Source organism: Aedes albopictus, chromosome 2, assembly GCF_035046485.1.
Source record: "Aedes albopictus strain Foshan chromosome 2, AalbF5, whole genome shotgun sequence".
NCBI classification, from domain to species: Eukaryota; Metazoa; Arthropoda; class Insecta; order Diptera; family Culicidae; genus Aedes; species Aedes albopictus.
The window spans coordinates 429,391,665-429,417,038 of record NC_085137.1 but is presented as its reverse complement, the minus strand read 5'-3'; the positions used below and the strand labels follow the sequence as shown (position 1 = coordinate 429,417,038).

General features: G+C 38.2%; 1 protein-coding gene across 1 annotated transcript in view; it reads left to right on the top strand.

The window, feature by feature from the left end:
* LOC109406566 (serine/threonine-protein kinase mig-15) overlaps positions 1-25,374 on the top strand; it is a gene marked incomplete in the record, with an annotated part of 267,320 nt that overhangs the window by 170,610 nt on the left and 71,336 nt on the right. The window contains 3 exon segments of the mRNA XM_062853630.1: positions 785-805; positions 11,306-11,682; positions 22,068-22,251. Of these exon segments, the coding sequence (XP_062709614.1) occupies positions 785-805; positions 11,306-11,682; positions 22,068-22,251 (582 nt within the window).

Here is a 25,374-nt window from a genome sequence, read left to right as displayed (position 1 = left end):
ATTAAAAAACCTACCGGTGGGCATGCTCTTAGCCAAGTGACTAGCACTATCCAAAGAAAACAATAGCAGTGCAACCCTTCCAGCACCTAATTTGTGCGTAAAATCCCACCACAAATTCGCAAAGTTTTTGGTGAAAGGTGCACCCCGTCCAAAATTAGCCTGAAACGTATTCTAGTGTTTAAAAGCTGTCTCGAAAATTGGTTTCGGTGAACAATTTGTTTTCTTTTTCTTTCTTTTCTATGTATCTGTGTTGGATAAATGTATACACTTATGTATTCGAAACCGTGTTATGCGTTTGGGATCTCGAACGAATCGGTGATGATGATGATGGAACGAAACAATCAACCCACAAACTACCAAAAAACTGGGAAACACGCTGTCGTCACCAAAATCTCTAAAAACTCTAAAAACCACCATTGGGACGCAATCACGCACACACGTCAAATACTACTTCTACTACTACCGCTACCACTACTACACTGAAACCACTTCTACTACTACCCTAACCCCGTAACATTTTTCCCACCCGGAATACACGCACACACGTAAACACCGTCGGTAATGGACCTTCTAAACAATGTGTAATGATGTACATAAAAAAAATGGCGCAAACGCCAACGAAAACCAATACATTTACGCGACGCAATGAAACCGCTCGACGACCGACAACCGGCGGACAATCGACTACGCGCCGTACGCTCTTACTTTCTATGTCTCTCTGTGTGTGTGTATTGTTCCACTATTCTACTACTACTGCACGTACTGAACCACTGCAAAATGGCAGCTGCCGCCACGACGACCAGAGGTAAGCACAATTATCTATTATACTGTTGTAATTCCGATTTGAGCTATTTACCATATACACACCTACCTTACCTCCCTACATCTATATCTGTTGCATCTTATTCGTTATCTGTTAACCGATCCTTTACGATCATCGCAATCATCACTCCCTCCTCATACTACCTTCCACCACCATCTAATGTAACTACCTATTTGCTTTCATTCTTTTTCGCTGGAGACTGCTGTTCATCCTTTATCGTTCTTATGTTTTTTTCGGCATTGTTGTAACGGTATTGCGATAACTGTCAACATTTTGTCTCTGTCTTCGTCTTCTCGTTTTTGTGAGAAATCTTTCTTCGTCAGACGTATCTTCCACTTCTGTTGTGACTTTCGTGTCTGGTTTTTATTTTTGATTGTGAAATGGCGTCGATTTCATTATATTATTGAATCATCTCTTTTAACCCAAATAACAGTTTTTAGTCATCATCTTAAAACCAAAATGAAATACTTTTGGTTTTGTCCCGGCTTACAGAACCTTTTCCAAACAAAATGGTCTTCAAAATGTATTCACACGCAATTTATGTACGACCCCTCAATCAGCTTTTAATGAATGAGAGAATTCAAGAACAAAAAATTCAGGAGGAATTTTTGTAGCATTTCTCGGAGAAATTTTCCAATGAGTTCTCTAATGCATTTCTGAATTTCTGGCATGACTTTTCTTAGAAATTTCCGAAACAGTTGTAAAAAAAATGCAAATGAATTCCAAAGGAGTTTCTAAAGTAATTGCCGAGAGAATTCCAGAAATAAGGTCCAGAGAATGCTCAGACGGAATTCCTGAAGGAAGCTTTGCAAAAACTGCCGAAAGACTTGAATAATTTATGGAAGAATTTCGGGTAGAATCTCTTAAATTTAGTAGGAATTAGAGCAATAAATTCGTAAAGAGGAATACCGGAAGGAACTCTTGGAAGAATATTTCGAAGCAATTTCAAAGATTTTTTGAAAAATATTCCTGAAGAATTGATGAAGAAACATTGCATGAGTCATTTTCAATTCTGAAAAAAAAATGTCGGAGGAAATTCACGGAGAAATTCCAAAAGAAAGTCTCGGAGAAATTTCCGAACGATTTCTCGAAGGAATTGCGGACGAACTTATCGTGAGAATCTTTGAAGCAATCACCGAAGAAATTTCCTAATCTACTCTAGGAGAAATTTTTGAAGCGATTTCCAGATAATAGGAGAAGCAATTGGAGAAATTTTCGAAACAATTTCCAATGTTCCAGGGAAGTTCTCCAATGGAGTTCCGAGTATATTCCCGGAGGAATTTCAAAAAGGATTCTGATAGGCATTTCCTAAGGAATTCCCAGGACAATGTTCGATTAAATTTCCAGTGGTATTTCCGAAGAATTTCAGACGAAAGTTCTGGATGATTTTTTGAAACAGTTGCTGATGGAATTTCCGGACGATTTACGAAGGATTTGCTGAGGGAGTTTTAGAATAAAAAATCTTGAAGATTATCCGAATATCCCGGATGACTTAGCTTGTCCGAAGAAATTCCCGTGGAAATGTTCAATTAGAACCCCGAAAATATTTCCGTAGGCGTAGGAGTTCTTGGCCGGAACTCACCGACAGATGGAGTCAATTTGAAATTCATCCTCGGAAGCGCAGAATCCACCACCATCGAATTTGCTCATCATAGTTCTTCTAAGGGATTTCTCCAAAAATTACATTTGTCAACTCCATCAGAAACTTCATCTCTCCAAGAAACCCTTCTGGGGATTCTTCCAAGAACACCATCTGCTGGTTCCTCCGGGAATGTCATCTGGATATATTTCGAGTAATTCTTGCTGGAGTTTCAACCAAGGATTTTTTTTCTGACGTGTTCTCCAGTCCTTGTGGGTATTCCATTAGAAATTCCATCTGGGGATTCCTCCAGGAATTTCTTTTGGGGATTCTTCCTGGAATGACACCTAGAGATACCTCTAGGATATCATGCTGCGGATTTTTCCCGCAATATCTTCAGGGGACTCCTTCAGAAACTCCCGTCAGTATTTTCCTCCAGGAACTCCTTGTCCAAGGAATGTCATCTGGGGATATCTCTAGGAATTCCTGTTGAAAATTGATCCAGGGATTCCTTCTTGAAATTCCTCTAGAAAATGCTTGCTGATACTCTTCCAAGAAGCACCTTCTGAATGGTTTCAAGAAGCAACTTCTGATGATTCTCAGTAAAAACCCCTAAAGATTCTCGAAGAGTTTTATTGGGAATTCCTCAAAAAGTTTTATTGGGAATACCTGTAGGAGTTCCTTCTGGAATTCCAGTTTGACTTTTAGGGTTTAGGTTTAGGGCATTTCTTCCAGAAAGTTCTTTCGGGTATTGCTTTAAAAGTTCCGTCTGGGAATTCCTCCATGAATTTCATTTGGATATTCATCCAGGAACGACATCTAGAGATACCTTTAGGATATCCTACTGCGGTTTCTTCCAGGAATATCTTCTGGGGGCTCCACCAGAACTTCTTGTGGACATTCCTACAGAAACTCCAATCGGTAGTTTCCTCCAGGAACTCCATGTCCAACGAATGTCATCTTTAGATACCTCCAGGAATTCCTGTAGTAGATTGATCCAGGGATTCATTCTAGAAATTGCTCCAGAAAATCCTTGCTGGGACTCCTCCAGGGAAAATCTCCTGGAAGATTCCAAGAAGGAACTTCTGGATGATTTTCAGTAAGAATTCCTGAAGATTCTCTAAAAGTTCCATTGGAAATTCCTCAAGAAGTTCCACTGGCAATACCTCTAGGAGTTCCTCTAGAAATTCCTGTAGCTTATTTTCTAGGAAGTGCCACTGAAAATTCCTCTAGGAGTCCCTCCTGGAATTCCAGTTGAAATTTCACTGAGAATTCCTCTGGGAATACTATAGAAAATTCGTCTTGGACTTCCTCCTGGAATTTCTTCAGCAGTTTGTTTTTATCTTTTTTTTTATTCCGTGAATTTCAAAGCTAATGCTAGTTCTTCACACACTTCCGGGAATTTATCCAGAATTTTCTCCGGGACTTGTCTAGGACTTCCTCCTGGAATTCCTGCAGGAGTTTGTCCGGGAATTTCTAGACCTTTTTTTGGGAGGTGCCACTGAAATTTCACTAGGACTTCCACCTAGAATTCCAGTAGAACTTCCATGGGATATTCTTCAGCTAATTACAGCGGGAAATCTTTCGGAATTCGCTGCAAAAACTCGGTGATGTGGAGGTTCTTCTAAAACTTTCATTAGATATTTTTTTTGTATTTTCCAGAAACTCCTTTGGAAATCCTTCCTTACGTTTTTTTTTTTATTTGAAAAAAATCCGGAAATTCCAGGAATTTGTTAGAAAGTTGCTCCAAGAATTCTTCCGGATGTTCTAGAGTTAGCTCTTTTAAAAGGCTCATAAGGAGTTCTTCCAGGAGCTGCTCCGGGAATGTCCCTTGAGTTTCTCCGGAGATTTTCCAAGAGTTCGCTGAGAATTTTACTGAAACTTCCTTTGGGAATTCTTTTGGGAGCTTCTCCGCGATTTTTTTAAGGAACTTCTCACTAAACATTTTCTGGGAATGTTTACGAAAACTTCTTTTGGAATTGTTCCCGAAGAAACTTAGGAATTTAATCGGAAAATTTTTAGAAATTCTTTTGAAATGTTATCCATTTTATAATATTCCAGAAATGCTTTCAGAAATTCTCTCGGACGTTTTTCCAGAATTTTTTTTCGAAAGATCCTCCGGGAACATCTTCCACAAGATCTTCCGGAAATTTTTCCAGAATTTGCCAGAAGAATTTTCCCGGTTCCTCCGGGATATCTACCAAAGCATCTCTGGTTTTTATCTGGAAATTCTAGATTTTTTGTTTCCAAAACTTGCTGAGGGTATTTTACAGAAGCTGCTTCAGGAATTGTTCCGGATGTTTTCCGTGTGATTCCTCGGAGAGTTCTTGTGAAAATTTCTCACTTCCTGTTCTTCTGTATTTTTTTTCAGAACTGTCTCAAAAATCCCGTAATAAAAAAACGAACAAACAGGAATATTAGAGGAATTTTATGAAGCTATCGGAGGAACTCTTGATAGAATTTCTAGAACACCAGGTTAATGGGAATCTTTCAAGAGTTCACAAAGGTATTCTTAAAAAAAACTCCTGAGGGAAATCTCGAAAAAGAATCCGGAGGAACTCCAGAAGGAATACTTGAATAAATTTCAGGATGAAACTCTTGAAGACATTCGTGGGGGAACTCCCAGAAAATATCTTGGATATTTTTTGACGAAATATCTCCATGAATTTCTGAAAAAAAAGCCTCTAGAAACTCTTCAAATAAACCCAAAAGTACTAAATCTTGCAGGATTTCTCGAAGGAACTCTCGGAGGTACTCTAGAATGAAGAGCCGGAAAACTTCTGAAGGAATTTCTGGAAGCACTCTTGTAGAAATGCTCAGAGAAGCTTCGGAAAAAAAATTAAGGAGGAACTACTTGAGCAATTCTCGGTAAATGCTTTGAAAAACTCTCGGACTAACTTCAAAATAAATTTGATAGAATTATGGGAAAAGTGCCACTTTCCTAATGAATTGTTGAAGAAATTGCCAAAGAATTTTCAAATAAACTTCTAAAATTTCTCAAAAATTGCAGGAACAGTTTCCAAAGAAGTTTTCAATGAAATTGAGGTATCCTTAGAGGAATCGCTGGAGAAATTTCCCAAGAAACACTGCGAAATTCGAAATAATTTCCAAAGTAATTGCAGAAAAAAATCCCAAGAAAAATTGTCGAAAAGAATTCTCAATAGAATTCTCAAAATAATTGCTAAATGATTCCTTTAGGGAAATTCCTAAAAAGAGAAATCTAGAAGAAATCACTAGAGGAATTTCTATAGAAGTCACGAAAGAAATCACAGAGAGGATTCGTATCTGATAACGTGGATAAACCTCTGGAGCAATCTCAGCAAGAATTTCAGTATTTCAGCAGGAACACCTTGAGAGCTTTTCCAAAGATTTCTTCATGAATTTTCCCAAGAGTTCCGCTTAGCATTTTCTGCAGATTTCTCCAAGAATTCCTTCAGGTATTCCTCTGGGAAATCTTCTAGGATATCCACTGTGATTCTTGCAGAAGTTCATTCTGTGATTGCTTTTACCTCCACAAATTTATCTTGGAAATTACTCAAGAATGCATGCATGCTTCATGGAAGGAGGAAATCACCTCCAGGAATTTCATTTGAAATATTCCGATATAATTCCTCCACAAACTCACCCAGGGTTTTTTTTGCAGAGAATCCTTCCGAATTCCCCTACAGATTCTTTTATGAATTTATTTTCGTATTCCGGAAATACTCTTCAGATTCCTTTGAGAATTTCTACTGAAACTTCCCAGGAATGCTGCTGTGGTTTTTCCAAGCTTTCGTAATGAGAATCCTACAAGAAGTGTTGCTGGAATTCTTCAAGCAATTCCTGCCAGGACTCTTTTAAGAACCCGACAAGATGGGAAAAACAAAATTATTACAGGTTGTGTTATTTTGATACAATGATTTTTTGTATAACGGTTGTTATAAAACATGTACCGTTAGAAGCAGAAATAACAAAAATTCTAACAAAACTCGTTCCAGTTAAAACAAAAATATAACAAGTTGAGATATAATCATAACAAGATTTTATCAAATTTTGTTAGACTCAACTTGCGACATCATAACAAAATTATAACAAGTACTGTTATATATTTCAAAACAAATTTGTTATAAGTTTTGTTATAAATCTTTTGGCTCGAGTGACCAAACAAACAAAAATTATCAATCCTTTTCGCGACAACACAAAAAATATCATAAATTCTGAAATTATTTTGTTACAAAAAATATAACAAAGATTGCAATAAACGTGTTACGAAATTATGTTAGATGCAATTTTATTATAATGAATAATTTAACAAATGTTGCTGTGTTGCTGTTTAAATAAATGAAACACGTTTTGTTATAATTTTGTTACTGAAATTATGACAAATGTTAGTATAATTTTGTTATGGATGTTTACATTGAAAATCCTCATAACAGAATTAAATCAACTCTTGTTATACAGTTGTCATAATTTTGTTATGATCTTGTTATGTGCTTCTGGTCGGGAAGAAAAAAAACTATAGAAATACCACTGAAAATGCTTGAAAATTTTCAACAAGAAGGCATGGCGAAATCCTGGTAGGAGTTGCTTGAATGAATTCCTGCTGGTTTTTAAAGGTATTCTGAGAAATTCTTAGAAGAATCCTTGGAAAAATCCCTTAAATAATTACCGGAGCAATTTCCGGAGGAATCCTTGGAGAAATCCATAGAATAATCCCATAATTTTCCAGCAGAATCCCATCAGAGATTTCTGGAGGAATTCCCAGAGTTTTTTTTTCAAAAGATTTCTCCAGCAATTCCTGTCGATATTCTTCTTGGGATTCCTCAAGGAAATCTCTTGTAGTTCTTCCAGAAATTCTTGCTAAGAATCCTTTAGAGAATTTGTCGAGGATTTATCTAGGAATTGCTCTTTGTATTCCAGTCATTACTGCTGGGATTCCTTCCTAGCAGGAAGGACTTCCTATAAGGACTTCCTACTAAAATATCTTGCTGAGATGTCTCAAGTATTTTCAGCAGGAATATCTCAAATTATTACACTTTAAAGTTTAAAGTTTAAAGGGTCTCGCGGGAATTCCCGGATGATTCCCTGCAGGAGGGCAACCCAGAAAAATCCATGAGGATTCCTGCCAGAAATATCTAGAGAGATCCCTGCAGCAGCCCAGGAGCAACTCAGCAGTAGTTCCCACAATAATCTGAAGAAGATTTCCAGTAGGAGTACTGAATTCCTGAAGAAATCCATGCCGAAATTGCTGGAGGATTCCCAGCAAGAATTCCTAGTCCTGTCAGAGGAGTTTTTGGAAGAATCCTTGTAAAAATGCAGGAGGAATCTCAATAGGAATTTCTGGAGGAATCATTGAAACCACAGGTAGAATATCTGGAGGAATTTTGAGAGCAATATCTGAAAATATTTATAGAGAAATCACTAGAAAGCTATTGTGAGATTTTTACAAAATTCCTGGAGGAATTCATGAAAACAATCTTGGAGAAATCATTTGACAAATCACTGGAATAATTCTTTGAAGAGCTTCTTCAGCAACCCCAGTAGGAATTTTCTAGGGAAACCCATCAGGCATTCCTGGAGGCAATCCAAGAGAATTTTTTGAAAACATTTCCTTGGAATTCTTCCTCAAATGTTTGATAATCTCAATTTTGAACCCGTTGACATGATTTGTTGTAGCAAAAATCAGACCCGTGCAAAAAAAGAATCGGATGTATTCTTGTTGGGATTGCTTCAAAGAATTCCTTTACATATCCTTCAAAGGGTTCCTCCAGAGATTTCTCTAAGGAGTCCTGTATAAATTCCTCTTGCAATGTCTCCAGAGATTTCTTCAAGGATTCCTTAAGAAATATCCCTTTGAGTGGCAGCAGGTATTCCTACTAGAATTTCTCCAGAAATTACTGCCGGGATTTCTTAAGCATTTCCGGCTGCAAATTCTCCAGTAATTGCTCTTAGGAGTCCTGACTAGAAGATTCTAACAAAAATATAACATTATTATAACAAAATCTTGATATTTATAACTCATTGTGATATAATCAAGTTTTAATATCTTTGGGGTTTAAAAATATTATATCTCAATTATATCATATCAGTAATAAATTTTGAAAACGACGTATAATCATTGGTGTAGCATTGATTATACGTCGTTTTCAAAATTTGTTACTGATATTATGTTACAAAGGTTGTATAATAGCTCATTGTGAAATAATTTAGTTTCAATTACTTGACATTCAAAAAATCATTTTGTACAATTGTATCAAAATATGATAGGAACTAGTTTTCTTGAAGCTAAAACTTATATCATATTTTTTATAATATTGATCAGCTCATAACAAAATAGGTTATTATTTTGATTAGACCGGTGTACTTTTTGTTACAATTTTAGTTATTTTAACATCATCCTGCACCTAGCTTATAACATAATAAGAAATATTTTATAACATCATAACACAATGTGTTATAAACTTGATAGATTTTTCTAGTCGAGGTCCTACAAGAATTGCAGAATTATCTCCAACTTGAATTACCTGCGTAATCCCAGCAAAAGTTCCTGTTGAATCCTACCAGAAATTTCAGAATAAATACCAGCAATATTCGTGGAGTAATTCCAGTAAGAATTTCTAAAGGAATTCTAAATGGAATTATAGGAAACATTCTATGAAAATGTTTGTAATAATCCTCGTAGAAATCTTTGATGGAATCACAGCAAGTAATTTAGAAGGAATCTTAGCTGTAAATACTAGCGTTGGCAGCTTCTCACTCTCCTTAATAACGAGAAAAAGAAAGTTGGAAGAGAGGGGGCTTACCCTCTCCTTCATCCCCCATCTCTCCTGTTTATTAAAAAGAATTAGTGAAAAAAGGCTGCCTCTGCTAGTGACTGTGTTTCCATGGGGAATTCCTGCAATAATTTCTGGAAGAGTCAACTCTAGGAATTTCTATAATATTTCTCCCATGGATTTTTCTAATGACTCTTTCAGAACCTCTATTTAGGATTTCTCAGTTAAGAAGCAGGCTCTGTTCCACTTGGATCGTATGCCAAATCGAAGAAAAGAAGGTGTATTTTATCACGAAGAAGGTGTAGGTATTTCATTACAAAGAACAACTGAAGTTTTTATTTTTATTACGTGCTGGATAATTCTGTCATGATAGATGTTTGTTTGATCTATTCCCGACTAGAAAATTATATCAAGATTATATCATATTGTGTTATGATGTTATAAGATTTTACAATAATTTATTGTGTTATAAACTAGATACAGGATGATGTTAAAATAACTAAAATTGTAACTAAAACCAAATTGGCCTTATCAAGATAATAACTTATTTTTTTATGAACAGATCACAATTACATCAGAATGTGATATGAATATTAGCTTCAGGAGTTCTAGTTTCTATCAAAATGTGATACAATTTTGTAACATTATTGTCCAAATGTCGAAGAATCAAAACTAAATTATATTACAATGAGTTGTCAATCAACTTTTATAACATAATGTGTTATAATTGAGCTATAGTATTTCAAAATCATCAAGGATGTTGAACATGATTATATCACAATGAGTTATAAATATCATGGTTTGTTATAATTATGTTATATTTTTGTTAGAACTTTCTAGTCGGGTTGTAATATTCATACATATATTTTGATATGCGAAAAAAGTCTTGTCGAGTCTCGATCCCGGTCCCGGCCCGTTTGGTGTGAATAGCCCTAACCGTCTGCTTTTTACACATCCTTCCACATAAGCAGTTGAGCATAATCCTCTTTCTTGTCAAGCGCACCTAAATCTAATTACAACGCTAATCCGATAAAATGATGAAGTGTGCTTTTTCTCACCCCCACACCTCCGCTCCAGCCACTGTTCAGTTCACCATCAGTTTCCCGCGTCTTTCAAGTCCCTTCCAAAATAATTTCGCGCTCCAGATACTCCATCTCTCGTGAGAAGAAAAAAAATACACAAGCGCAGATGCCACTTACATGTCTCCACATATTTTCGTTCGTCCGCCACTTGATACTCGTTTCAAAACGTATGTTATTTCCATACCCTCAAGGCTTCGTCGTGTAACAATTTAAGATTCGTAGCGAGCGATCCATCATGTTCCTACTTTCACGCGAAGTAAAATGTCGGTGTTTGCCAGGAAACAGCTTTTTTTTCGGAAGCGCAGCAGCTGTTTGAAAATTGAATTTTCTTCTTCTCTATCCCAACTTTCCATGAAGTTTTCCATCAGACATTTTCTCTAAAATCTTTATCAAAATTTCCGATTAGTTGGTTCCACAGAATTCGGATCAAATTTTTGATTGAAATTACCCTAGTGGTCTTCAAATAATCCTTCAGAACATTCGCTGACGCTACTCATGATTTTGTTTTGAATAAATTTCAAATATTCTTCACCTTTCTCCATCTGTTCAACACTCTTTCATCACTCATCATACCGCCCTTCCTTTTCATCGTTTTCTGTTCGTATAACTTTGCATTGCTTTCGATAAGTGTACCTAATATCTCGTTGTTCTTTGTAGCTAAATATAGCAAGCAATTTTCCAACCGATTTTCAGCTAAATATTCTGTAATAAATTAATTCAGTGTCTTGAATTAATCGCTTGCCGCAAATTATTTGGCTTTCGCTGCTAATGTAAATGCATTTGCTCTTCCCGCTGCCAAATAAATCCCGAATTCATCAAATCGCATTCAAATTCCAAAGCAACCAGGAGTTTGCTGCCTAACTTCCATCGTTGTTTGTACAAAATAAGGTCACAATTTCCTAATCGGTTCACTTTTGTCCGTCCAACACCTCCGTTCTTGCCCCGTTCCGTCACCACTGATCCACAAATACACCGACACACCTATCCAACATTTGCACAAACACCCACGCACCCACCCACCCACACGCACACACACAAACACACGAATCCAATTCCTACCCTCGCATAGGATTTGGACATGTTAGCCGCACAACTAAATGAATTGGGCGTCTCCCAACAGTCACAGCAAGCGCAGCCGGAAGCCCCACCACGGAACAACCGGCAACAGCAGCAACAACAACAGGTGGCACCACCATCGTCGCAGCAATCCGGTGGTGGTGGTGGTGGCGGCAGCAGCAACAGTGGTAAGCCCATCATGGGGGTTGCCGCCTCCAACGGGAGCAGCAGCAACGTCAACAACAACAATAACAACAACCACCACCACGGGCAACCGGTCAACCCGCTGGATCCGATCGAGAGCTCCGACTCGGACTCGGAACCGGAAGAACCCAATGATCGGGCGCGGAACGACGGTACGCTGCTGGCCAGCGATCCGCCCAAGCCACTGTGAGTATTGACTGGGGGTTTTCATGTTGCTTTTTGTTACATTTTGGCTCGAATCGTACCGACATACATGTACTGCTTTAATCGAAAAAATAGACATATCAACAGCTTGGATGATGCTTTTAAAATGCTATGAAATAAAAAAGTAAATACAGGGTGTTAGGTTCATGAGTGCAAACTTTTTAAAAAGTGATAGAGGACCATAAATGGTGAAAAAAATTGTTCTACGTATATGGTCAAATCTCAACCGTTACGTAGTTATTGAACTTCCCATGTTTTTGACTCTTATTGCCTTAACTGGCTATAACTTTAAAATGGTCAAACTTATTGCTGTTTTTTTACCCTTATTCGAAAGATTATTGAATTTTCTATCAAATGACATCTTTCAACCTAACCAATCGGTTAAACAACTAAGTTTTCTAGAGCAAAATATCTAAAAATAGCGTGTTTTAATTTGTTTTTGTCAATTATCTTTGAAAAATGCGTGATAAATTAAAATTCTTTCTTTGGCAAAGTTGTGGCCCTTGTTCCACTCTACAATTCGTTCTTTGACACTAAACTTCTAGCTCTTATCGTTTTCTTGCAATTTTGATTGAAATGTGCGGCACAGTGCGCAAAAAAGTGCTTTCCATGACAGTTGCAAATTTATGATCTGAAATGCGATGTTAAAATCGAAATTGCAAGAAAACGATAAGAGATAGCAGTTTGATGTCAAAGAACGAATTGTAGAGTGGAACAGGGGCCAAAACTTTGCCAAAGATAGAATTTTAGTTTATTACGCATTTTTCAAAGATAATTGACAAAAACAAATTAAAACACACAACTTTAATGCTATTTGCTTTACAAAACTTAGTTATTTAACTTAACCAATCGGTTGAAAGATGCCATTTGATAGAAAATTCAATAATTTTTCGAATAAGGGTAAAAAAACAGCGATAAGTTTGACCATTTTAAAGTTATAGCCAGTTAAGGCAATAAGAGTCAAAAACATGGGGAGTTCTATAACTACGTAACGGTTGAGATTTGACCATATGCGTAGAACAATTTTTTTCACCATTTATGGTCCTCTATCGCCCTTTAAAAAGTTTGCACTCAGGAACCTAACACCCTGTATAATAAACCAATAAATAATTAAATAATCCAAATACCAAATATCTGTGAAGCTAAAAATCCCAAAGTAATCAGACAACTATTTATTATAATAGAAAATTCTTAAGCTAGGAAACAAGGGAAGTAGGGAAAGGGAAGTAAGCTGAGAAGCAGGTTTTGTCCCAGTGGGGACTTTACGCCATGAAGAGGATAGGATCACAAAGGAGCTAGAGAATGAAAAATCGAAGAATTTCAAAAATAAGGTTATCGAAAAGTTGATGAGTAAGAGTGCACGTGAATCAGATTATAAAATATCCAGAGAATTGAATACTGATTGTAATCTGAAACCCCCTGAAACCTATAGAAACGCCCTGATACCCCACATTTCGAGACATTCCTAGAGTTCCCTTACACTCTGCCAAAGCACCCTGAAACCCCCTAAAGCCTCCTGAAATTCACTGAAACGCCTTGTAACTTCACAAACAAAGAAAAAAGACAATTACACCGTCTTCGACCATTCGGCCTCTACAGACTGAACAATACTAACATTTGACAACGGACAACACATATAACACCCAGTGGCCCAGTGGAGAATTTTTCGTTGGACGAAAAGTTTTCCCCGACTGGAGTGGGAATCGAACCCACACTCCGAGGCTTACGAGACACCTAAACGACTGACGCCGCTAACCGCTCGGCCACGAAGCCCACAAGAAACCCTGAGAGTCTCGGGTCTTCCTTTCAACTCTGCTGAAGCCCACTAAAATCTACTGAAATGCCTAAAGAAATCTTTTGCAACACCCCGAAAACCCCTTCGAAACCTACTAAAACGCCTCGGAACGCGTTTCAGGGTGCTGCAGTCTTATTGCATGCAGATATACGGTGTATTTAGAGCAACCATTACTTCAAAGTGGAATAGGGGAATTATATAAGCAAATTATGATTATATTGGTATAATCTTGGTGCAGTCGCATAATTGCCAATTTCCACTTTAAATTAACCTTAAGTGGCCATGCAAAGTAATGATTGATCTAAATAGACCGTACATCTGCATGCAATACGGTTTCGGCACCGTGGTTACTTGGGAATCCCTCCTGCAATCCCCATGAAACATACCCGAGAGCCTGAGCAGCCAATCGATACTCCCTAGAAACCTTCTGAAACGCCTTGGAACGCATCTGAGACTGCCCCTAAGACTTCCATGGAACTGACTTGAGAGCCTATGTAGCCCACTAAAACCCCTCTGAAACCTTCTGAGAAACGCCCTGAAACGCGTTGAAACGCTACTGAAATCTCCCCTAAAGCCCCCATGGAACCTGTCTGAACCTTATAGACTGTGAAACCCCTAAAACTCCTCTGAAACGTCTTAAAACGCATTGATAGGCTCTTTAGCTGCCTGAAAACCCCCCTGAAACATTCTGAAACGCCTTGGAACGTGTTGAAACACATTAACATGCCTTGAAACGCTTCAGAAATCCCCCCCCCCCTGAGACCTGCATGGAACTGACCTGAGTTCCTTGGAGTTCCCTAAATCGCCTCTGTATCCTTCAGAAACGCCCTGAAACGCCTTGAAATGCTTTTAAAATCCCCCTCAAAGCCCCCATAGAACTGACCTTAGACTGAGCTTATGTAGCTCCATAAAGCCCGTCTGAAACGCCCTAAACGCCATTGAAGCGTACTGAAACGCTTCTGAAGCTTGCCCCTAAAATTCCATGGAAATAACCTGAGAGCCTCTGCAGCCCCCCAAACAGCCTCCTCTTCTTGTGGACTTCGTGGGCGGGCGTTAGGGGCGTCAGTCGTCTTGCCGTTTCGTAAGCCTCGGAGTGTGGTTTCGATTCTCGCTCTAGTCGGCGAAAGCTTTTCACCAAACGGGAATTTCGTGCGTTGTCCGTTGTCTCATGCTGGTGATCGTTCAGTCTGTGCAACCTTTGGATGCCTTTGAAACGCTTCTGAAATCCCCCAAAGCTCCCATGGAACTGACCTGAGGAGAGCAGTGTAGCGTGGCCCCCAAAAAACAGCCTTGAAACGACTTGAATGGTATTGAACAGTGCTGGGAATGGTAACAGTAGTTGACTTGAATTTGATGACTGAATCGCTGCCTTTTCATATCCGGGAGAAACTTTTTTGAATCAATATAGTAGGCGATCCAATAAATTGCTACAGTAGCAGCAACAACGCGGGAGCTCTGAATGAGTTTCATTGAAACTCATTTGTCGTACTGGTGCACTTCATTCGGATCATCTTCCATCATACCCGAAGCACCGCACTCCCCGTGGACACGTTCTCGAAAGCCCGACTATGCCTTTCTGTAGAAATCCTCCCGCTACACCTTTAAAGCATTGGTCCTCCCCTTGATTGGTCCATCCTTGATTCTGCAGGAGCAGACTATCTCGATCCACTTCTTAAGTGGACGTGTGGTGCCACTGCTCCACAGCACGCCGGAATAAAAGTGTGAAATCAAAGCCCCCCAAGTTCTCAAGAATAATGTACCTATATTGTATGCAGTGCATATGGATAAATCACTGATGGAGTCAGTTTTTGGGTTATGATGTATTTGAAAGGCCATTCCTGAAAGCGTCGGCATGTCGGCAGAGTAAAAACACCACAGCGATCGGCGTACCGCTCCTCAGAAAGGCTACCAGCATCAACATAAAAAAAAATCATAATCAGCACATTACTCGTAAATGTCCTATTGTTATAATTTCATGATTGGAAAATAATTGGCTTTGTAATTGCTTGAGAAGCCACAACCACAAGCCGATGCACGCTGGTTTTATTCTGCAAGTTCGTCACACATGTCGAATGCCGTTTCTCAAGATGTCCGCTCTGATTGTCCGTCCGATTTTGCCAGTAAAAATTCTTGCCATCATCAAGGCAACGTTCCGCCAATCGTCTCGCCCCAGGAGCCCGGCTGATTCGTCCAGCGACGCCCAGCCTGACACCAAATCATCTCGAAGCCGTGTTCCCAAACTTGTTCTTGAATACCCCAATCCGATTAGAAAATCCCGTAGGCGACAGAGCGATCTACTGTAGCGAACTACCGTAGCAACATAGAGTTTCTAATGAAATTCAACAAACTAGACTACGGTAGCGGACGGTTTGGCATTCGCAACCATGGGTAGCTGTGATTTGAATAGTTTTGATTCCGCCGAATGAACTTCGTGATTTTTCCCAGCACTGGTATTGAACGCTTCTGAAACTACAGCCCCCCCCCCCCCCTCCCCAAACCCCTTGAAACTGACCTGAAGGCCTCTGCAATCTCCTAAAACCTCTCTTTAACACCTTCGAAACCTTCTGAAACGCCTTGAAATTCCTTTTGAATCTCCATAGCTCCGACTGAAACGCTTATAAAACCTTCAGGGTGAAGCTCATCTGTTAGCCTGTGAAGCCTTCCGAAACTTCCTTAAATGTCTGGAAAGACCTCAGAAACTTCCCATAAACCCCCCACCACGCCCCCCCCCCTCTTCTTGGCGTAACGTCGCAACTGGGACAAAGCCTTCTTCTCAGTGCAGTGTTTTACGAGTCTTTCCACAGTTATTAACCCTCCTTTGGCTTAAGGGTCATTTTTGACCCAAATCGTACATTACGTCAGCGAGCTGCTCCCAACGTGATGCAAAAGGAACGTTAACTGAGAGCTTCCTCTGCAAATGACCATTTTGCATGTGCATATCGTGGGGTAGGCACGAAGATACTCTATGCCCAAGGAAGTCAAGGAAATGCCTTTACGAAAAGTTCCAGGACCGACCGTGAATCGAACCAGTCATCCCCAGCTTGGCCATCATGAAAACCCACGCCTTTACAGCTGTGTTCTGTAGAAATTTCCTTAAGAATTCCTAGAGGAATTCCTGAAGGAATACTAGGAAGAATTTCCTAAGGAATTTTCGAAGCAATTTCTGGAGGAATTGAAAAAAAAACTTCCCAGGAGAATTATCGATTTTTTTTTCGATATAATCCTCGGAGGTATTACGGAAAGGATGAGGTATTACGGAAAGGATCTAAAATGAATTCACTAGAAGTTTCTGAAATAATTTTCCGTTATTAGAAATTGAATTAGAAATGGAATTGCATGATAAATTTTGGAAGTACCTACCTTGATACCTTGTTGGCTACAAAGTAACTTTACTCCAATGCCGAGCGTATAGTAGAGCTCCATCTTCGTCGGTCTTGGGCGATGTTCCTCCAGTTTCCCCGAACGTGTAGGGATCGTAGATCTTCTTCAACCGCGTGCAGCCAGCGAATTCGCGGCCGCCCACGAAGTCGCCTGCCTCTACCGGGTTCTCTGCTGAATATTGTTTTCGCTATTCTTTCTTCCGACATTCGCACTACGTGTCCAGCCCACTGAAGTCTGCCGTATTTTATACGTTTCACAATATTCGCATCTTCGTACACTTGGTACAACTCGTGATTCATGCGTCTGCGCCACACTCCATTTTCTTGTTTCCCACCGAGAATTGTCCGCAGCACTTTGCGCTCAAAAACTCCAAAAGCTTTTCGGTCTACCTCCTTTAACGTCCACGCTTCGTGACCGTAGAGGGCAACCGGAAGAATCAGCGTCTTATACAGAGCGAATTTTGTTTGCGTTTGCAAGTTACGGGACCTAAGCTGGCTACGCAATCCGTAAAAGGCCCTATTCGCAGCTGCAATACGCCTTTTCACTTCACGGGAAACGTCATTGTCACATGTCACAAGTGTTCCAAGATAAACAAATTCTTCAACAACTTCAAACACTTCCCCATCAATCACTACCTCAGCACTAACACCACTAGGCCTGCTTCTGTCTCTACCCGCTATCATGTACTTCGTCTTGGTAGAGTTAATCGTCAAGCCTATCCTCGCTGTCTCTCTCTTCAGAGGAGCATAAGCTTCCTCCACTGCCCTACGATCGATGCCGATGAGATCAATATCGTCCGCAAAACCGAGGAGCATGTGCGACCGTGTGATGATAGAGCCATTCCTCTGCACGCCTGACCTCCTAATCGCTTTTGGAAGTAATTTCATAATTAATTGCCGGAATATATAGATGTAGGAAAAACTTCCGAAGGAAATTCCGGAAGAATTTTCAAAGACTATCTGATAAATTTGCGAAGAAGCTCTAGAAATTCACAAAATAATTAATTCTTCCGGAAAGAGTTGCTTATTGAAGAGTCCCCGAGGAATTTGAGGACAAATGTTAAAGCAGGAAGAATTTTGAAAAAACAATTTTTCAGAATTTCAGACTTAAGAAATTCAAGAATTGAGAACAAAAATTCAGATGGAATAATTCGAAGGAAATTTCATGAGAAAATCTTCGTATAAATTTCTGAGAAATAACCAGAAAAATACGAATTTTTTTAAGCTGTTTTTTGGAATTTCTGAGTGATTTCAAAGAAATGTCCTCAAAAATGTGGAAATTTTTTTTTGAATGAGTTCTTGGCATTCCGCATCAATTCCCGAAAACATTCACGAAAAAAATCTTGAAAAAATCCATGAAGGAATTACTGAAATTACTTGCCAATGAAAGGCCCACGTATTGAAAAAAGCAATTCTTGAAAGAAATTTTCGGAAGAATTGTCGAATAACGGCCGAATAAATCAAATGGAGAAATTTACAAGAGGAAGGTATAATTTTGAAAGCAATTTGTGAATGAATTCCAGAAAAAAAAAAACAAGTGTTACTGCAAGAATTTTCGAATAAAAATCCAAGGAGAGTTCTATGAGAAGTCAGAACGGATTTCAGAAGGAATATCAAAAAAAAAAAATACTTAGAAAAAAAATTGAAAAAAGTTTTTGAAAATAGTTTTGAAGAAATTGTAATACAAAATACAATTATAAGTTGAGTATGCAAGAAAAGAAGATCGAATGACTCGAATAGTCAGAATTTTCAGAAGGGCTTTAAAAAATACAAGTATCGTACAATCGTCAAATTAGAGAATAGGTTATTTAAATAGGCAAATCCTTGGGCAAATCAAAGAAACAATGAATGTGAGAATCAGAGAATTGCAGAATCAGAGTTTCAAAAAATCGGAATACTAGAAAAAAAAATCTGAAAATTGAGAGTGCGGGAGAATCGAAGAACCTGAGAATAAGAAGAAAACAAATTATCTAAGGACTACAAAATTGGTGAATTAGTGAATCAAAAATCACATATTCAACGATCCGCAGACTTAAGAAAAAAAATGAAATATTGGGAAAGTTAAGGATGAAAACGGAGAATCAAAAAATCGCAGAATTTCAAAACTCTCCTTTTTTACTTATTCGTTCATTTGGAATGCTCGGAAACCAAATGGGCATAACTGAGCCGAAATTATTTGTTTTTACATTGATTTTACACTTTACAATTTATTACTGCCTTAAATACTATGTTAGTTTGGGAAGGCGAAGTACTCGCGGCTGTTTCGAGCTTGGTTTCAAAACTTATAAAAGAGATAGAGAATTTTAAAATCGAAGAATGTGAGAATTCAAAAGTTCATGATTATAGAATCAGAGAACATGTGAGAAACAACGAATGAGAGAATAAGAAAATCAAAAAGTCGAATAAATAAAAAAAAACAGAAACTTCAAAAACTAAAAAGTCGGAAATTTGAATAATCGAGAAATCCAAACAATAAAAAAATGAAACTTCTAATTTTAGAAAGTCGGAAATTTAAAGAATAAAAAAATCAAAGTTATTTAGAATCGGGGAATTGGAAGTATTGGGGGAGTATGCCAATCAATGATGCGCAGATTTATCGGAATTACTAAAAGGAACAAGTGAATGTACATGAAATCGGAAAGTCAGATAAACTTGAGAGAAATGAATAACACAATCAAGGTATAGGAGAATGGAAATTTAATGTTTAGAAAATCAGAGAATTTTATGATCATATTCTCTAATCAATCGAAAAATGAACGACGTAAGAGTTACAGAAATAAGCATTGGGCGTCGCAAAAACAGAGATTCGAAGTATAATAGAATCTAATAATTAAAAAATCAAAGCATCGGAGAGCAAGTTAATCAAGAAGTAAAAGAATTGTCAATTCGTAAAATCGAAAATTTAAAAAATATGATAAAAACGAAGAAAATTGAAAATTTAATTATTAGAGATATGAAGAAACAGAGAATCTTAAAAGAGAAAAGCAACGTCATAAAGAATAGGGGAATTAGAAAATTAAAGATTTTGAAAATCTGTTTACCATGATCTCCCAAAATTTAAATAATCATGAATGATGAATTTTCCAAAATATCTAGAAATTTCTAGTATGAAATTCGTCATTTTTTTAAGAATTTCATAATGAATTCACGCCAATTTGGCCATTCTCAATCCTTTACGAAAATAAAAATAATAAAAAATCCAATCCCAATTCCAAAGATGTTCTTGATCAATTTTCAAATGAATTTTAGAATAAATTTTCAAAAAGAAATTCAGGAAAAATTTACAAAGGATTCACGGAATAATTTACTAAATTATTTTCGAAGCGAAAATAGAAGAAGCTTCAAAAGAATTCGGGAATGCATTTCCAAAAGATTTCGAAGAAACTTCATGAGAAATTCAGGAATGAATAACGAAAAAAAAAACTAGATACATTTTAGAAAGTATTACCGAAAAACTTTTGAAAAATGTCCAAAAGAAATTCTATATAAAATTTGTTATTTAATTTCAGAAAATACTTCCAAAGAAACACCCGCAGGAATTTACGTGTATTTTTTGGAGAAAAATCTAAAGAAATGCTCTGACTAAATATAACTCCAGATAAATAAAGAAACATTTGAGGAGAAATTTTTAAAGCAATTCCAAAGAAAATTGAAGAAGAATTGGAATTTCATTTAAAATATTCGAATGAATTTCTGACAAAATAAATTTAAGAGGAATTAGCGAAAGAATTAACCGCGGAAAATCCGGAGTGTAGGAATATTTTGAATGTGGGGTTTTAAGGAATGTCTTGAAAAAATCGGAGAAGAACTTGTGAAAGAAACAATTTAGAAATTTATTAATTAATTCCCGGAGACATTCACGAAGGAAATTTTGGAATTCGAATGAAATTCCCGTTATAAAAATAATTCTAAAGAATTTTTTGCAGCAATTTTCAGCTATAGAAGGAACAGTAAAAGAAGATTTTTCAGTAGAACTTTCTGTACAAATTTCAGTAAAAAATTCTGTAGAAGTTTCTTAAAGAATTTTCTCAGAAATTCCAAGAATTTGTCATGGAATTCATACTGGAAGCAGTTCTGAGGAAGTGATTGAAACAATTACTAAATTTATTTTCTATAGGACTCCAAACGATTTCACGATATCCAAGTTTGAAAAATTATCCAAAAATTAGCTTCGAAGTAATTCCTGGATGCAGTTTCCAAGATTTTTGAAGAAATTTCCAAAGAACTTCCGGGAGAAATTCACGAAGGGATTCCAGGAGAAAGTTCTGAAATGACCCGTGAATCAATTTCTATTCTACCAAAGCAATTGGAATTGCTTTAATATTTTCAAATGGGGTTGCTGGTTGGATTTTCAAAGGAATTTCTGAAACAGCTTGAACAATTATTTTTAAGAATTTGAAGAAAAAATTCTGAACGAATCCTGGGATGAATTATAAAATCAAGTTTCTGAGACATTTACAAGGGGTTCCTGGAGATAATTGCGAGGGGGAATACCTACATAAAATAATTTTAGAAGAAATTTAGAACTTGCTACAAATTAGAATATAATAATTATATCGACAATCGAAAGGAAGAATTGAAAAATAAAAAAAAATAAAAAGGAAAAGGATTGTGTTAACAAAGTTTTAATAATGAAAAAAAAAAGAAAATGGATAATTCTAAAACAGGAAACTTAGAGAAAGATAAGAAAAAACGAAGATAATTAAGGATTGAGCGTTCAAAAACAGATAAATAATTAAGCACAGAGTTAACACAAAAAGAACCATAAAATCAGTGAGAGATAAACCAGCCCAGGGCTGAAAATATCTATAATAAAGTAATAATAAATAATAGAATCAGTAAATCTCAAAAATAATTTAAATTAAGCATCATCCAAAGCATCATAAAAAGCATACAGTGCATCTATTAACAATTAAGAACATTAATGTCATCGTCATCACTAACAATGTCATCTTTTTTGTATCCTTTTTACTGTCTCTTTCTTTATTTCTGTTTCTACTCGAATCAAAATTTCATTTGTTCCACCTTCTCCTACGATAACTTCTTTTTCATTTCTCATTTCGTACCACTTGCTTGCTCCGTCTCTCCGCACTCGTTCCGTATTCTTTTCCCTCCCCCTTGTTTTTGTTTCGGCTTTTGTTTCGTTTTCGTTTTTTTGGTTCCATTATGTTCAGTCCCGAATTCTCCTATAGGCCCGGCGGACTGGGAGTACTGGCCGAGTCGGACCAGAACAACCAATCGTCGACGACCACGCCCGGTGGCGGCAGCAGCAACAGTGGCGTCCTCTCGCCGCCGAGTGGCGGGCCCCCGAACCGGCCGCTGCCACCCACTCCGGACGACGATGACGCCCAGGGCGACCGGACGCTGATCAAGAGGGTAAGTCGAGAACGGTTCCTTTTGCGACTTTTGCGACGTTCGAACAAAAGGAAGATAATAACCTTTAGAAAAAGAATACCACCGATTGACAAGATTTCACGTTTTTCTGTTTTGCGCCATCTATTTTTCATGTTGGAAACTTTTCTTGAACTCTGTTCTTCGTTCTGTTTTGTTGTTTTGTTCTCACCGATTTTCCGTTTCTGTTTTGTTTTCTCCCGTTTCGTTTCGGATTTCTCCGGGTCATGTTCTATCTTTTTTTCTGTTTTACTGTTCTGTTATGCCATTACTATTCCAAAAACACCCGTACGTTTTTGCACCTTCAAAGTAGAATTCACAAGACCATCCTCTTTTCACACACATACATTTCTCCCATCCCGCCTCCGAAACTCGTTATGGTTGGTCTTTTTTAAAACAGCAGGTGTTTTCTCTTTCTTTCTTCTTTTCTCTCCCGAATTTTGCTCTCTCTTTCTCTCTTTTGCTCTCGCTCTCTCGTCCCGAACCAGATTTTTAATGTAAAATGGAAAAATTTCGAGATGCAAAACGTAATGAGTACCATAAGTTTATCAAAATTACTCGCATTTTTCGGTTTCAGACACACTTTAGAGTTTTTTGACAGTTCTTGTTTCGGAAGTTATGCGTTTGGTTCTTTTCCGGTGTACTTCTTCCCGATTTCTTTCATTTGTTGTAATTATTCCTAAGGACATAAAATACTCACTACAGTGAATGTTATTATTTTGAAAGAGTTGTTTGCACACCCTCTTTGATTCCCGTTGGCAATCTTTTTTCTGACATTGTTTAGTGTCCTTCCCCTTACGCCTCCCATTAGTCACGTTTTGTTATAGTAGTTTTGGCAGTTTGAGGCTGAAGGTTATAGTTTAGCGTTTTTGTTTTTCATTTGCATAGGGTTGTTTTCTTTTTTTTTGTATTATATATCACAGGTTTCGCTATCTTTGTTCTTAATTTGTGGGGAAATTGTGTGAGTTTTTGCCCTTGTACTTTAAATCTGACGTTTATTGTTTGATAATGCTGGCTTAAGATGCGTGTATATAACGATGAAAAACTGGATTCCTGGATGAATTTCCGAAGGAATTCCTGGAGGAATTTCCGAAGGAATTCCTGGAGGAATTTCCGAAGGAATTCCTAGAGGAATTTCCGAAGGAATTCCTGGAGGAATTTCCGGAGGAATTCCTGGAGGAATTTCCGAAGGAATTCCTGGAGGAATTTCCGAAGGAATTCCTGGAGGAATTTCCGAAGGAATTCCTGGAGGAATTTCCGAAGGAATTCCTGGAGGAATTTCCGAAGGAATTCCTGGAGGAATTTCCGAAGGAATTCCTGGAGGAACTTCCGAAGGAATTCCTGGAGGAATTTCCGAAGGAATTCCTGGAGGAATTTCCGAAGGAATTCCTGGAGGAATTTCCGAAGGAATTCCTGGAGGAATTTCCGAAGGAATTCCTGGAGGAATTTCCGAAGGAATTCCTGGAGGAATTTCCGAAGGAATTCCTGGAGGAATTTCCGAAGGAATTCCTGGAGGAATTTCCGAAGGAATTCCTGGAGGAATTTCCGAAGGAATTCCTGGAGGAATTTCCGAAGGAATTCCTGGAGGAATTTCCGAAGGAATTCCTGGAGGAATTTCCGAAGGAATTCCTGGAGGAATTTCCGAAGGAATTCCTGGAGGAATTTCCGAAGGAATTCCTGGAGGAATTTCCGAAGGAATTCCTGGAGGAATTTCCGAAGGAATTCCTGGAGGAATTTCCGAAGGAATTCCTGGAGGAATTTCCGAAGGAATTCCTGGAGGAATTTCCGAAGGAATTCCTGGAGGAATTTCCGATGGAATTCCTGGAGGAATTTCCGAAGGAATTCCTGGAGGAATTTCCGAAGGAATTCCTGGAGGAATTTCCGAAGGAATTCCTGGAGGAATTTCCGAAGGAATTCCTGGAGGAATTTCCGAAGGAATTCCTGGAGGAATTTCCGAAGGAATTCCTGGAGGAATTTCCGAAGGAATTCCTGGAGGAATTTCCGAAGGAATTCCTGGAGGAATTTCCGAAGGAATTCCTGGAGGAATTTCCGAAGGAATTCCTGGAGGAATTTCCGAAGGAATTCCTGGAGGAATTTCCGAAGGAATTCCTGGAGGAATTTCCGAAGGAATTCCTGGAGGAATTTCCGAAGGAATTCCTGGAGGAATTTCCGAAGGAATTCCTGGAGGAATTTCCGAAGGAATTCCTGGAGGAATTTCCGAAGGAATTCCTGGAGGAATTTCCGAAGGAATTCCTGGAGGAATTTCCGAAGGAATTCCTGGAGGAATTTCCGAAGGAATTCCTGGAGGAATTTCCGAAGGAATTCCTGGAGGAATTTCCGAAGGAATTCCTGGAGGAATTTCCGAAGGAATTCCTGGAGGAATTTCCGAAGGAATTCCTGGAGGAATTTCCGAAGGAATTCCTGGAGGAATTTCCGAAGGAATTCCTGGAGGAATTTCCGAAGGAATTCCTGGAGGAATTTCCGAAGGAATTCCTGGAGGAATTTCCGAAGGAATTCCTGGAGGAATTTCCGAAGGAATTCCTGGAGGAATTTCCGAAGGAATTCCTGGAGGTATTTCCGAAGGAATTCCTGGAGGAATTTCCGAAGGAATTCCTGGAGGAATTTCCGCAGGAATTCCTGGAGGAATTTCCGAAGGAATTCCTGGAGGTATTTCCGCAGGAATTCCTGGAGGAATTTCCGCAGGAATTCCTGGAGGAATTTAGTTGGGAGTTCCTCCTGAAATCCCGTTGGGAGTTCAAAGTATGAAAGTTCAAAACTCAAATGGAAGTGCTCACCAAGTTGATGTATATACGCAGAATTAAGCCATACTATGAACCATAACCTCACACGTAAATTTTTATATGTATTGATAGATTTCTTGTACGCAATTTCCCCTACAAAATGTGTTCGGTTTAGCTGTTTGTGTTGGTTTTGAAGCTAGGTTAGCTGTTTGTACAAAGCTGTTACACTTCTCTCTTGGTTTTATATACCTATCTCATGCACCTCCAGACAAACTTCCATCAGCGGATCCGATTGCAACGTTGTAAACCTCTTACCAATACTGTTGTACTCTAAAATCCATTCGTTGAACTGTGCGCCGTAACAAAA